The 15,863-nt window shown below is 40.8% G+C and overlaps 1 protein-coding gene, 1 long non-coding RNA gene and 1 pseudogene across 10 annotated transcripts in view; 2 read left to right on the forward strand and 1 right to left on the reverse strand.

The window, feature by feature from the left end:
- MKL2 (MKL1/myocardin like 2) overlaps positions 1–15,863 on the reverse strand; it is a 188,789-nt gene that overhangs the window by 25,450 nt on the left and 147,476 nt on the right. For all 9 annotated transcript variants that reach the window (XR_002826495.1, XM_023744978.1, XM_023744982.1 and 6 more), the window contains 2 exons: positions 5,632–5,769; positions 1,879–2,126 (listed from right to left, as the gene is read on the reverse strand). Coding sequence is in view for 8 of the 9 variants with exons in the window: in XM_023744978.1 (XP_023600746.1) it covers positions 1,879–2,126; positions 5,632–5,769 (386 nt within the window). In the remaining variant the exon portion in view is untranslated. The remainder of the gene's footprint in view (positions 1–1,878; positions 2,127–5,631; positions 5,770–15,863) is intronic.
- On the forward strand, positions 13,500–13,697 carry LOC102420924 (annotated as a pseudogene).
- LOC106694540 overlaps positions 14,976–15,863 on the forward strand; it is a 7,913-nt gene continuing 7,025 nt past the window's right edge. The window contains exon 1 of the long non-coding RNA XR_002826496.1: positions 14,976–15,031. This is a non-coding gene — a long non-coding RNA (uncharacterized LOC106694540). The remainder of the gene's footprint in view (positions 15,032–15,863) is intronic.

Below are 15,863 nucleotides of genomic sequence, written 5' to 3' on the forward strand. Positions count from 1 at the left end.
GTGGGAATGTTGGCGGAGGGGGGACTGGAAGCCTTGGGAAGATAAAGAACTGAAGAGTTCAGAAGCTCACTCCTTAGATGTATTCTTCCCCTCTACAAAGCCAGTCCCATGCAGCCAATATCTTTCATTACAGGAAAGACTATTTCATAGACAGCACAAAAAATCTTTTCATAGGGTTTCAGTTGACCAGTTTCCTCGTCTGGGAATGGAACCAACAATATCAGTCCTCGTAGAGTAACCATGTGGATGCTGATGATGTGAAGGGTTGAGCACACTGCCTGGGGCATCGTCAGGAGCACACACACGTGTGCCATCGTTGCTGTTACTATCATGGAGCCCAAGGAGGGTGGAGGCAGTGGGGATACCTCTGACGTGGACAGAGCTGCCAAGTGGTGTTGTTCGTTTCTGATGCTCTTTCAGCTCTTGGCCTTCCTGGTCTCCTGCCAATGTCAACAGCTGTCTCAGGCCTGCTTGCTCTTAAAATAGTAACACGCTACAAGGTTCTTCCCTCCTTCATCTCTGTGCCCTGATGTTGTAGATTTAAGTGCTTCACAGTAAAGTCTGAATGACTAGTCTAACGTTCCTTGACATATTTGGTTCTTGAAAGAAAACAGTGAAGTGATAACCATTAGCATATGCAGAGGTCTTTCTTACAGAGAAGCCGCTTAGTGGGTCTGTTTTCCACTCCCCGGGAGGAATGCTTAGCCTCCTGTAGAACACAAGTCCAGTGTCTCCAGATCATGTGATTACAAGTCGAGGGGCTTGACCCAGAGAATAATTTTTCCTTGTATGAGATTTGATCTTTTTCTAGAGTTTCTTTTCCAAGTTGAATATAAATATCCCTTCCTCCTAAAAAGTGAACAAAGTGAAGGATGGGGGCTTTGCATTTTTACCTGTTTCCCAGAAAAAGTATTTGAGGATGCATAACTGGAAGTTTCTTTTGTTACATAATTAAAATAAGCCATGGATATCTTGCTATGGATTCAATCGCAGAAACTGCCAGTACTCACTCCCTCTATCCCTCCCAATTGGGCTCAAACTGTGGAAACATGTTTCTTCTCCATGGTTGTTGGTCACAAAGACTTTTCATTCACTGTCTTTTGGGACATCTATCTTGTTCCTTCTTTTCCATTATCACTGCCCTTTCATCTTCTGGGAACTACTTTACTGCAAAATTTCCAACTGGTTTTCCTATTTCCAGACTCCTCTTCAGTACTGGCGTCAAATGATTCTTTCCTGCATGTTGATTTTACCACGTCAGTGCAGCCTCTGAAACAACTACCACATCAAACTTAGAGTCGGCCCGATTTCAGGTTCCTGCAGACATCGGCCCTACTCAATTCTGTCCTCCACTTTCTTTAAAAACAAATCGTATTATTTAACAGGCCATTCTTCTCACCATCCCATAAACAGGCACTGCACTCTGTACCTCCACTCACATTGTTCCCCTTTGCTTAGAGGGCCCTTCCCAGTTTCAGGCCCTTCCCCACATACACATCCTGCCTTTTTCATAAAACTTTCTTTGACCACTCCAGGTTTTATGGTTCTGTGTTTTTTTTTTTAAAAAACTGTTTTACCAGCTCTTATGCTTTTCTCATAGCATTTACCACTAGGCAAATCTTTCTTGGATGCGTAATTGTGAGAAGTCATTTCTAACTTAAAAACTCAGAACTGACTTTGGAGGACAAACCGAGTGGCATGCAGGCTATTCTCACTGTGCTGACTTCAGACTCTGTATGAGAAGCTTTGATGGCAATAAAATGAAAACGGTCATTAAGCACAAATAAATCACAACATCCAACCTTCAGTAACTAATGGATCCTCATAAAAACCACAGTAAAATCCACTTCAGGAGCCAGCCCCGCCCCAGCCCCATACTTGAGTGGCGCAGGCAGGATGGTCTGGTAGTTGTAGTGCTGCTGCTGCTGGCTCAGGATCTGTAGTTGCAGGAACAGCTGCTGCTGCTGGAGCAGGCGGGCGTAGTTGGAATCCAGCTGCGGCTCGTTCTTCTCACCTTTCTGGTCTGGTGGAATGTACTGGTGGTACTTCAACTTCTTTACCCGTGGTTTGGGGTCTTTGCATTTTTTGCTACGGTGCTTGTCATTTGAATTCTTGGGGTGGCTTTGCTATTTGTGAGAAAAAGGGAATAAGAACATTTTAAGAGATGCCACCACATGCAATCTATTTTACAGTGCCTCAGGATTTGGAATGAAAAAGCAACACAGCTTGGGAACTGGTAGAGCCACCGTGAAAAGCAACATACCAGATACATTTAGAGAGCCAGGAAAACATTCACATATTCCCTTGACCAAGAAATGTTGCTCCTAAGAACTCATTTCTCCTGCTATCGTGTTCCCTCAGACTACGGGCAAGATGCTCAGCTTAGCATCATCCATTCACATTCAACAACAGTCACTCTCAGTCTTCTGTGTAGACACATTGCCAAGTGCTTCCATATATTATCTCCCAGTGAAAAACACATTGTACATTAAGTATACAACAGAAAAAAGATTAGGTATATTTCACTATAACTATGTAATATTTTATAATCATTAAAAAACAATGGAGCCTGCCCAGCGTGGCTCAGTGATTGAACCAGGAGGTCACGGTTCGATTCCCAGTCAGGGCACATGCCTGGGTTGTGGGCTCAATCCCCAGTGGGGGTCAACAGGAGGCAGCCAATCAATGATTCTCTCTCATCATTGAAGTTTCTCTCTCTCTTCCTTTCTGAAATCAATAAAAATATACAGACAGTCCTCGGCTTACGTTGGACTCGACATACGTCATTATGTCGCCATCTCCCATTTATAAAAAAAAAAAGTCCCATCATTTCGACGTACATATGTGCTTTATGTTTTTTATTATTTATTTACCTCAAGTAAAGGTCAGGAATTGTTATCTTTCTTTTAAATTTTTTTTTGCTGTTTCACTTCATTACTGCTGTGTATGTGCTCCATGTGAGTGTCGTAGGTGCTTATGTTGGTGGGTCCCGACTTACGGCGAAAATCGCATTAACGTCACGCCGTAGGAACGGATCTCCGACGTAACCTGAGGGCCTACTGTATTTTAAAAAAATCAATGGAGAATATGCAAAAACAGAAAAATGCTTGTAATGAGAATCAAGCGGAATAAAGGCTATGCATTTCTATGGAAAGTACACACACACAAAAATACTGAGCAATGTAAATATGTGTTTAAAATTTTTTCAAAAAAATATTTTTATTTTGAAAATGGTGTGTGAGACCCCATTTTATGATTAAGATTCAGATGACTCCTGAGTTTTCTTTCTCCTCCATTTATAAGTTACCAGATCACTTTCTACTTTTTAGTATTCATATTATAACTTTGGAAAAAAAAAGTCCACCAACAAAACTATAAGGTATAATTATTCCTAAGCTTCCTTAGGTAAAATACTCAGTAAGAAGACTTTTGAGAAGTACTACATTAAATATGGCTATTGGTGTGATCATTTTATATGTGTTCATATTCGAGTTAGGAAATTAAAAAACAAAAACAGCAAAGAAAAAAAGACCAGAAACCATCGCTATTAATACTTACTTTTTGCCCACAGATATCCTCATGGCAACTCCCTGCCCTCTTTTAGATCTCGCCCAAGCATGCTACTAGGAATACAAACGTCTCTCCTTGTCTGCTCGCAGCCCCAGTCCTCACTTTACCTTCACCGCCAGCCCTCTCTTGTTTTGCTGTTTACCTCTCAGTCCTAATCAAGGTGGGGTGCTTTGTCATGTTTCCTTCACTGCTTCACTGACTCTCATACCCAGAACAGTGCCTGGCACATAACAAGTGCTAGATAAGTATTTGCTGAGTAAGTTAATGATGAATGTGTATGCAATTAGAAATCACTTGAATTATCACTTACTACACATCACAATGTCAGAAAATATCCTTGCCCACTAAAAATCCTCCTGTAATCTCACAATATTAATCAGTTCATTGTCATGTGCTTATGTTTTTATCAATAATACATTTTATTTCCAGTCTTTTCAAACTGAGCATAACAATGAATGGGGTCTGGGTTTTGGAGTTGTGACTATAACTGTTAGGTAATGGTAAAACACTGACTCGACTGCGACCAGGAAGCTACCTGTTGACAAGGGAGGGGACACAAACACAAGAACCAGTGTTCCTCAGACCAAATCTGCTATTACCTATTAGCTGGGACATGTCTATTCTCTCAGGAAGCGAGGATGGGAAACAGCTTTCCTCATAGAAAAAGCCAAACAATTGTGGTCTGTTTCCTAATGTGTACCGTCCTTTCCTCCACTGGCAGAGTCCTAGGGTTACCTTCCCAACCCCTGAACTTCACATTCTTACACAATGCCTGTTGCCGCTGAACCAAGGCCCTCCTTAAAGACAGACAAAGTGAAGAGCAGAACTTCGAAGAGTAGGAGAGGCAGAGAACAAATTCTCAGTCTCTACAGGGAAAGATGGGTTGGCATTCAAATGCTCTTTGTGCCATTGTGGTACATGCTTGGGGATGTGGGAGGAGGTAAGAGCTGATTTTATTGAAGCAGTTGCCACTTGGCACCCTCTGGAATTTCTGGCTCCAATACTTAGCAATGGTAGATGGTGAACTATATTGCTCTATACCCTTGAAGCCACATAGACTCAGCCACACTGACAAAGAGAGCCAGGAGTAGAAAGAGAACCTCCTGTCAAGGACAAGGACAGGCTCAGGGGCAGATGGCGATGAGGACTGTGCCTCTGAAGAACCTTGCAATGGGCTAACTGGGAAGGCAGAAAGGGGGCTGGCCTGGAACTTGGGAGACTGCGTCCTTCCTGGCCTGGTCACTTCACTTCTTTGGGCCTCAGTCTCCTCATCTGAAAGGTAGTGAGAGGGTTAGCTGGCTCCCTAATGTCCTTTTTTAGTTTGAGATCTGTGTTCTGCTAGTTTTGGCAAAAGGCACATTGAAATGATTAAACCCCTCCGCGGGTTATCCGCTACCCCCACTTTATTCAGCAGTTCTAAGTACACTTCAAAAAACTTGAAAAATGTACTATAGAGTCCACATTTTAATATTCTTTGGGACTTATTCTGAGTTATTTTGACCAAGTAAAACACTAGGGAACAATGCCACAAATCTGCAGCTTATCTGGAGAACAAACCAAGCTTCATCTGGCCAAATCTGCTAAATCAAAAAACCGTGCTTACTTCTTTAAACCTTTAACCTGTCATGTAATATATCTGGAATACCACTGAGTTTAACCTTGTGTAGAAAGTCCAGAATCATGTTACCATTAAAGATCTGTTTGTGAGATTTGGGACTCGCGTGAAAGCACCTCCATCTACCCTGTGTCCCTTGTTCCGTCTTGATGGCCCGGGTGGGGGCAGGACTGGGCACTGCTGATAGAATGACCCCTACACCCTTCCTTGTGGCTCCAGTAGTTTATACACACCATAGTTTGTGCTGTTCTGTCATTGCAGAATAATAGGTGGTGTATTGAAGGTGGTAGTTTCAAATATTAAGGCCTGGTCTAGCAAGTCCTCCCATGCTTTTGTTTTCAAGGCTTCAGGCTGGGCGATGTGGACACATGCCTTTGTCTTACATGTGTGGGGCTACAGACAAGAGTCACAAGATACTCAAACCAGTTTGTATGTGGGGTACCCACCTTTACCAGTGTTGGCCCAGGCTTTGCTGAGGACACAGTGTTTGAGGGGAGCACAGGAGCTGTGGACCTTGTGGGGGGCTGATCCGTAGTAGCAGGAGTTTTCAAGAATTCAGGAACTGCTGGAGACACTGTAGTAAACTGGTGGAAAAGGCAGAAAGGGAACAAGTCTGTGAAATCAATGACAGTAAAAATAGAAAAACCAGAATTATAAGGGAATGACCTCATTTAAAAAAACATCCTACTACAAAAGAAACAAAAGGAAAGTATACTATTATGTTGGAGACCCAGATGGAGGAATAACATGTCTTACCTCCATAAAACCAATTATTTAATCTTTGCCCCAATAGTATAAAAAAGCTAACTCTAAATAGGGTTAGATTGATTGAACTATAGTGTTTTCTCAGGAATATGGTCAGAACCACCCTTTTTTGGCAGAAAAAAAAGTACAAGACTCTTGTAAAAATGGTCAAAACAATACATGGTATTCGTAAGGTTTGCTTGCCATACAGGTCGCGCTAATCCGGGCTAATTCAAATGTCATCTTTAGTCTTTGTTTCAGGGCCTGATGAGCCCCTCCACCACACCCAGACCCACCGTCAGGCAGCATCTGGGAGAAAGCTTCATTCCTGCAGGCCCACTCCTGCACATGTCCTTAAGTGTGGCTCACAGCTCATGCTCCTACCTCCAAACCCAACTAGGTATTCATCACCCTCTCCCCACATCTCTTGCAAAGAAAATATGGTGACTCACACTTAAAGCAAGAAGTTAATTTGTTACCTGGGCAATTATTCAATTTCAATTTGGGATCATATATTAACAAAGGAAACCACAGAAGGCTTGGCTAGGTTTTTATCAACCACCTAACAGTCTATTCCAGCTAGCACTCTACTTTAAGTATTCATTTACTGGAAAGACATATTACTATTACAATGAATCAGTCAAATCTTGCCTATTGATTACTACTTGGGTTTACTATTACTAGCCTTATCTTAAGGAAAAATGTCTTTCTTTATCACAACGTTTCCAAACAACTCTCAAATTCATTACAACAATCAAAGTCAGTTCTCTTGTTGAAGTATTTGGGTTTAAAAATAGCAAATTGTATTTTCCCTCCTTAAAATAAATGACCTGAAAAGTCAGAGGGCTATTAGCTGCAAGAAATATGAAGCTTGGCACATACTAGATACTCAACAAATGTTTGTTTAATGGGTGAATGGAAATTCCTTGTGGCTTTACTCATGCTAGGTCACACTCTCAAGCCTGCTGGGCCTGTATGTGTGTGAGTGTGCAATTAATTGTGCTGCCCATGTCAACTCTCTGACATTTTTTATTTTGCCATTGATTTCAGCTTTTAAGTAATTATCAGTAACCGTAAGTGTTGACAATAGAAAAGACTTGCTTTTTAAAAAATGGCTACACTCAGTTTCATTTTCAAACAAACGAAAGGAAGAACTTATCCAAAGTGTTGACACCTATGCTCCAGGCTGACTTCCGCCCCCAATGGCCCTGCGACGCCAGCTCCTCGATGGACCTCTGGCATGAAGTGAAAGATGTCAGCCAGCTGATCACTGCTCTAAGGGCTAGGGTTCTAAGTTATTTGTTTTCCTTTCACTTTGTACATTTTTGGGAAATGATACTTATCTCTGGGTCAATTTTCACACAGGGGAAAAACATTCCTTGGCTATTAAATAATTGGCATATGTAGTAGAATCAGATATTGAATTTTAAAATATATATTTCCTTGCAGATAAATTCTACTAACCTGGCAGCTATTTTACCAGTCCAGCCCCCACTGGCTGTTTTGATAGTAATGATGCATTTGAGAGCAGTCAGTGTTAATAATCTGAAAAATAACCCAGGAGCATGAATGTGGTGTTAACTGTTACGTTTATGGAAACGTTTTGCCTATATTTCTAAACCCTGCCTAATTGACTTCAGCCCTGATTACTGACTGGTACTCCCATCTTCATAGCTCTTTTGGTATTTCAGTGTGACTTTGCTATTCGGAAAACCACAGATTCCAGCATAATACAAGAATAACTCAACGGAGATACCAGTGATTAACTTTACCTAATCTGAAAATAAATTCAGTTAAAAAGGAAGAAATAGCCAAACTCTGCTTTACATTTTGCCAATCTGTTTCATGTGCCTTAGCAAAAACCCTCCAAAAAACCTTGGGTCATATCTAGATGTTAGAATCCTAGTGGCTAGAGTTACAAAAATAAAAATAAAAATGTAGATATTAATGCTTCTTAAATGACAGTATTAAAAAAGGGATTAAGAGAGAATATCCAAGCAATAAAAAATACACTTATTTTATTTCACAGTAGGTTGAGCAATATGTTAAAATCTTAAGAGAATGCTTTAAATGTGCTTAAACTGCCACTGAGAACTAAGTTCACCTTATGTATTATCAAAATTCAGTCTCAAAATGATTCAGAATCTTTTCTCTAAGGAAACAAAAAAGCTGCAAACTTTGCTTTGTTTTACTGGATCTGATCACTGTTCTCATCACAAGTAATAGGTCTCATGACTACTAGTTCTGTAACTGTCATCATAACGTCATGAAAGGGAATGTCAGGAAACACTGTTGCCTAAGAGTGGATATTTATGTGTTAAATAAAACTCAAAGGAAAGCACTTCCAGTCTTAAAGACTGACCTTTCTCTTACTAGAAATTGCTATGGGAAAGTACGGATACAAAAGAAAAAAACAAGTCAGAGCAAATGTTTAAACTGACTAAAGTTTCGTAACATTTCAGGGTTTAACACTGGTTCCTTCTGAAAAGATGATATACTTCCAAGGACCAATCACTGTTCTCTGGTAAGTTCCTTTTTCATTACAATTTCTTTACACAATTTAAGGGGACAAAAACTAGATAATTAAAGACAAAGGTGTTTTTTTTTTTTGCACTGTTGATTTAAAATCTATAATTAATGTGTTTTTATTTCAGAATGCATTAGAGATCTTAATTATGATGGTAATATGCAAATAGATTCTATTTAAAAAATATTTTTTCCATATTCCAATCCCCAAATAAAATGAACACTAGTCAGTGAATAAGTTGATTATAAATAAAAACATGTGCTTTGAAAATTTAATAGGTAGATGGATATTTTGTTTGTATTTAAACATTTCATTTTTAGAGCAAGTAGTTGAACATTAAAAGCGAATTAACCCATTAGCACAACATCACCTGAACAGTTAGTTGTTACTTGATTGCCTAATTAGCAGTGAGGTTTTGCATGTATCCCTCTCATTTAAAAATCTGTTTTTAAAATAAATTGTTGTAAAATATACATAACATAAAATTTTCCATTTAAACCATTTAAAGTGGAGGTGACTGGAGGATCAGGGGAAGGCACTGCCCCCATCACCCCACTGCTGCTGCCGAAGTGGGCCTAAGCCGTCAGTGGGACATCCCCTGAGGGCTCCCAGACTGTGAGAGGGGGCAGGCTGGGCTGAGGGAGCCCCCCTCCAGTGCACGAATTTTCGTGCACCGGGCCTCTAGTTTGTAATAAAAGTTAGTATAACGCTGATTATCTAATGAATGTATGCATGGCTTACCTATTAGACCTTGCATAGTCTCTCTGTTAGCTTAAATCTAAGGTTTCTATATTATTTGGCAAAAAGTCATCTACCTGAAAGTTATTGATACACTGGGGAAAAATAGTAGTTAGTTTACCAAATTTTCCTAAGCTTGTCTTCTTGAAAATGCACAGAGTAACTGACCAACAAGGTTCCTTGAAGCACTACTTTGAATTCAGGACAGGCTTGTCAGACCACACTTACAGTTAAACATCTGTGTTTATAATAATGAATTAAATGGCTTCAGAAATTGCTGAGAGAAAAGTCTTCAGATGAAAAGAACCAGTGTAAGAGCTCCCAGTACCCACATGTGGCTAGCTGTCCTTAATTTCCTACAGCTTTCCATTGTTCAAGAGTTGCTCAAACATAAAAGAAACTGAGCTCCAATACATGATGTGTGTTCCCTTTATATTTTGGTAAATTCCTTTCCAGCTGTACTTTAATCAGAATTGAAAAGACAAGAGAAAAGTCCAAGGGAAAGCAGTTTTAGTCTCTTACAGACCACACAGAAACACATCTATAATAAAAGCGTAATATGCTAATTAGACTGGACAGAGGACAACCTTCCGGACGAAGCCGGGGCTGCGAGGGCCGAGGCAAGGTGCCTCGGCTGTGAGGGCCGAGCCCCTTGCATGAATTTCATGCATCGGGCCTCTAGTATTCAATAATTGTTTTCACTGTTAAAACCTACATCTTAAAGGAAAAACGTGTTGGTGTACTGTACTGTCCACATTGCAAGGTCATTAGCATTTCAGCACTGGGGTTTCAAGAGAAGTGCTTGGAAAATCTGTTCTTTACTTAGATATTATGAGTTAAATTTTTTGGTAGGGAATGTTTCTTCTATTTGAATACTTTGCTGTAGGACTTAATCCTCTGGTATCTGTGTTCTGAAAAGAATGAAGGAGACTATAGTCAAAAGACATTTTGGAATAAAGCAAAGCATTAAGAAATCTTGAGCTTAATTTTCTCTCAACTAATTATCTGTAATAAAACTTTTAAAGAATCTAAAAGAAATTCCCTACACTGGCCTTGAACTTTATATTAGGCCAAGTGTTCAAAAAAAAAAAAAAAATGAACAGGGAACCCAGCCGGTGTGGCTCAGTGGTTGAGCATCGACCTTTGCACAAGGAGGTTAATGGTTCGATTCCTGGTCACAGGTCACATGCCCAGATTGCAGGCTGGATCCCCAGCAGGGGTTATGCAGGAGGCAGGTAATCAATGTTGATGTTTCTATCTCTCTCTCTCCCTCTCCTTTCCTCTCTCTCTAAAAATCAATAACAACATACATTTCAAAAAATGAACAGGAAAACTAGAAAAATTCATTTAAGCCATAGGATTAAATGTGCAGGATTAAATGATTAGGCAACATATGTAAAACACTGGTTCAAGTAAACAAGAAGCAAAGTGAATGCTATGCAGTGCTACTCCAAGTATGGTCTGCGGACCTTTGTTACCTGCCTGCGACAAGGATAGGAAGACAAACGGAAATCTGATGTCACCCCACTACTTTCATTGTATTTTACAAGAAAATTAGTCCACAACGCTTTGGAAATTAAACAAACTATATAAAAAACAAACACACACCAGTCTTTCCCTACAGGCAGTTGAACGACCACTGGTCTATAGCAACTAAAGTCACCATCAAACTCTTCCACAGTTCCCATTAAAAACTAAGAATCTCAAGAATATCTGAAATATAAGACATTTATGTTGCTCTTTTATTATCTTTGCCCTATAAGGACTATTTTAATATTAGTAATGAGACTGACTTGGGGGGGGGTGAGGTACAATGGTAATTTTAAAGCAGGAAAAAGTATATTGCAGAGATCGTCTCCTAGGATTTTCCATTTATTAAGGCAGTAAGCACTGCTCGTGTTGGATGCTGTGTGTTCAGTATGAAGTTACTAAGATAAAATGATGGGCCATCCCTGCCTGTTGGAAACTTCATGTCTAATGAGCAGCAGTGTTTTCACATAGGTTCCTTCCCCGTGAACTACTATAATGTGAAAGGAATTATATTTAGGGAGATAAATATATTTTTCATGTATCAAGTGAGATGCCTGGATAAGTTCTATAAACAACACTAGATAACAGTGAAAATAAAATACAAAATTTGCCAAAACAATATAGCACAGTTAACAGAGAGATACTTCTTTAATTACATGAATAAAAGTATAAATAATAAGAATCTTTGTCAGATTCCTTACTTATAAATACTACAAGGGAATTTTATGAAGGACACACAAGCCTTCATAAAATTTAAGAAGGCCTTGAGGCATATGGTACAGAAATTACATAACAAGTAAAGTTGCAGTGAGCCAGCTCTGATGCTGGGTTCTTTTACTTGAATGTGTAAGTAGGGAGTGTACCGTACTCGAAAGTGGGTATCTGCCCACAGGCTCAGTTAACAGATAAAAAGCAGACTATTATGGTCTGCACACAGCAGGCAGAAATGGTGTCGCAGCAACACCAAAGCATGTTATAAAAACTGTTTAAGTTCAAGAATGATCTAAGGCAGTGATGGCGAACCTTTTGAGCTCGGCGTGTCAGCATTTTGAAAAACCCTAACTTAACTCTGGTGCCGTGTCACATATAGAAATTTTTTGATATTTGCAACCATAGTAAAACAAAGACTTATATTTTTGATATTTATTTTATATATTTAAATGCCATTTAACAAAGAAAAATCAACCAAAAAAATGAGTTCGCGTGTCACCTCTGACACGCGTGTCATAGGTTCGCCATCACTGATCTAAGGCAATAAATAGAGCATACTTATTTTTTAAGAAACATGGCTACTCCTTTTTTTCCTTCAAGGAATTCTGGAATGTAAGCCCAATAGATAGGACTACCTCTGGTTAAAGTTTCTGACTTACAAACTTTGCTGGAGACCAAGTTTCAGGAGCAAAGTAAAAAACCTAATAGTATCAGCCATCCTGGGAAAAGGAGAATGAGTCTGCACAGGTGAACTGTCGTGAAGCCATTACCAGGTAGATGGCTGAATTTTTTTGTGTTACTAAAAATTCTGTGTTACTAAAAGCTAAGGCCATGCTATTAGCTGTCTAATATCCTGACCTACTCAGACAGAAGCAGAAAAGAACCCAAATGGATAAGTAGAACTGTGTTTTAATGTTATTTACTTTCATACTTGACATTCTTTTTAGCCCTGTTTTTAAAGCTCAAAACCAGAGTACAGCAAATATGTGAGAACATAGTAGGGGCTGGTTTTCCTTGCTCTCCCTTTCTGCCTGCTTAGACCTTGGACCATGGGCTGGTCCCTGACCCATCCTTCTTCCAGGCCAGGTTCCAGTAAAGCTCAGGGGCTAGTCACTCTTGCCCTGTAAACTTGGACAGGAGCATAGGAACTGTAGCTACCCACACCACCTTTGGTGAGTCCAAGCTGGAGAGGCTCTGTTCTCAAAGGAAGAACACAAACACTGCTGCAAACTGGATGCTAGTCAGCCTCATGGTGCTGAGTTCAGTTCAATGTTTACTGAGCACTTTTCCTGAACTTGGGCCTATGCTAGATGTTAAAGACAGACAGACAGACAGACAGACAGACACAGAGACACACACACACACACACACACACACACACACACACACACGTAGCTCTTGTCCTCTAAGAGTCAAAGTTCTTCTCATAGGCCAGTGATGGCGAACCTTTTGAGCTCGGCGTGTCAGCATTTTGAAAAACCCTAACTTAACTCTGGTGCCGTGTCACATATAGAAATATTTTTATATTTGCAACCATAGTAAAACAAAGACTTATATTTTTGATATTTATTTTATATATTTAAATGCCATTTAACAAAGAAAAATCAACCAAAAAAATGAGTTCACGTGTCACCTCTGACACGCGTGTCATAGGTTCGCTATCACTGTCATAGGCTCACACTTTCACATTTTATTTAGAGGCATAGACACAATAACAAAGAAATTAAGATAGTTCAGATTATAGTAATTAGTACAAGGAAGAAAATAATGCTGAAAGACAAACAGATATTCATGAAAGAGAAGAAATGCTGTAAGAAAATATGCAAATATTTTTAATCTCCAAACTTCCATACTTCTCTGAACCCAGGCCTCCCCTGGTATAAGAGTTAAGGCAGATAACTGTTAAATTCCTTTTCAACTAAAAAAATTCTATGATGTTAGATTTTAACAAGGACATTTTCTACTGAACTTGACTAATCCCATTAAGTAGCTCAATAATTTTGACTTTAACCCCCCCCGCCCCCAAAGCCTAGCCTTTTGCCTCATTACTTCAAAGAAAGCAAGATGGGTAACCAGCAACTCTATTGGAGCCATCAGAGAAGATTCAGCCAGGATTCTCATTCTTGCCATGTCTGCTCAAATTTACATGGTCTGATCTGGAAATATGGCCTCAATATGTGCCCCCAGTGTTTCAGTCAGTACATGAAGGATATAGACTTCATTAAGTTGGACCAGGTAAACTTCCATGAATGGGTCACTTAAGACATCTCCCCTGCCCTAACCGGTTTGGCTCAGTGGATAGAGCGTCAGTCTGCGGACTCAAGGGTCCCAGGTTCGATTCCGGTCAAGGGCATGTACCTTGGTTGCAGGCACATCCCCAGTAGGGGGTGTGCAGGAGGCAGCTGATCGATGTTTCTAACTCTCTATCCCTCTCCCTTCCTCTCTGTAAAAAAAATCAATTAAAAAAAAAAAAGACATCTCCCTTACCACAGAATGCTATCTCTTGTACATGAAATAAAAAACTTCAGTTATTTAAAAAAACACAAAAAACCCCCAAAGCCTAGCAGCCATTTTTAACAGGGGCCCTTCATGCAAACTGCTCTTTATAGAGAATTCTGCACTGAACTACCAGCCTCTGCACTGACCTGCCAGCCTGTACAGTGTTTCTGCCATCTGAGCCACCCCTTATAAAGGAATTCCTGGAATCCTACTTCAACCAATAGGACTGAGGCTTTCTCCACCTAATCGGAGTTGTGCAGCTCTGACCAACCAGAGTGGTTCTATTCTGACCAATCAGGACAGTGCCTTTTGAACCAATCAAAATGCAAGGATTTGGAGTCCTCATTTGCATGAAGACAGACCAATCAGGGCAAAGGGGTGGTGACTTCTGTCCATATAAGCCAGCTACCTTCTGGCTCTGAGAGTATACTTTCCTTTTTCACTGAACACTGCATTTCCCTGGCTGAGCTAAAACAAAGATGTCTTATCAGAGCGCAGAGTAGACCAGTGAGGACCAGAGCAGAGCTGTCTACCCAGAGAGAGGCCTGGCCTCAGGGCTGCCTTACAGCTATGCTGTTTTCACAGCCAAGCTGTATCACAGTTGAGCTGTTTTGCACTGAATAAAGCTTCCTTCTTCAACACACACCAAATTGGGGATTCCTAATGGGGCTGAATTGGTGTTAATAACCATCAGTTGACAACTATAAGGAGAGAACAACAAATTATATACAGCATAGGAGTTCTTATAAAACCAAAAGAAACATGAACACCCACTGAAAAATAAGAAATGTGTATTTCCAATGCAATTATAAAAAATATTTTAGATTCTTTTGCATGCACTAGATTTTCAGTTCCTAATACAATCTGACACATAAAAGGTGCTCAATATATAATTGTTGAACAGGAGAAACCTAGATGGTGGCATAGGTAAACACCGGAAATTGCTGCCTCGCACAACTACTTCAAAAATACAACTAAAAGACAAAACGGACATCATCCAGAACCACAGGAAGGCTGGCTGAGTGGAAATTCTACAACTAGAAGGAAAGAGAAAAGCACACTGAGACTCAGAGGAGCTGCGGAAGTAAAGTGCAGAGGTACGGAGGCGCACGTGGAAAGGGCTGGCAACTGAGGACACGGTAGTCTTTTTCAATCGGGAGGGAGTCTCAAGCTCCCAACTGCTCTGAACTCCAGTTCCAGGCAAGTCTCTGGGGACCCAGACTCATACGGGGAGCAACTGGACTGTCTGGCATCGGGCGGAACTCGAGGGCGGCTTTCTCTCAGAGGTGCTTGTAGCGATTACCGGGACACTGAGACACGGGGCCTCTTAGGGTAGGACTGAGGAGCAGCCATAGCTGCTTGCTCCGCCCTGTTGATCCCCTGAGACCCCGCCCCACCCAAGCTGTGTGCAGAGGCTTTTGCATATGAAAGGCCTGGCCCTTTGCAATCTGAAAATTACCTAACAAATTGCAGCTGGGTCAGAGAGACCCAGAATTTCCAAAAGAAGGCCCAAGGCCCCACAGCAGCTTGCATTGCCTCACAGCTTGGCCTCATCTGGGCACCTCCAAACCCCAAACAAAGAAGAGGAATCTGCAGATCTCCCCATAGCTCCTGCTGGGTAGCCTTAGGCAGAGGCTAAATTAGCACCTCCTTAGATCCAAGAGCCAGTGTACCCAGTGGTCAGAGTGGTACCATCCAGATTACAACTCCTCAGATCCATAAGGGACACACTCAGGGGGCAGACTCAGTGAGCACCAAAGCCCCACTGAAGCAAGTCTTGCCCCATAAGGTTGTCTCCAGCACAGAAGTTCTCCCACTGCAGACACAGCCGATTCTCACAGCCAATTGGCCTGGAAGTCAATTCCTCCCAGTGATTTCTACAACAATCAAGGCTTAACTACAACAAGACTGTGCACAGAGCCCACAAAG

This window comes from Myotis lucifugus, unplaced genomic scaffold, assembly GCF_000147115.1.
Source record: "Myotis lucifugus unplaced genomic scaffold, Myoluc2.0 scaffold_504, whole genome shotgun sequence".
NCBI lineage: Eukaryota > Metazoa > Chordata > Mammalia > Chiroptera > Vespertilionidae > Myotis > Myotis lucifugus.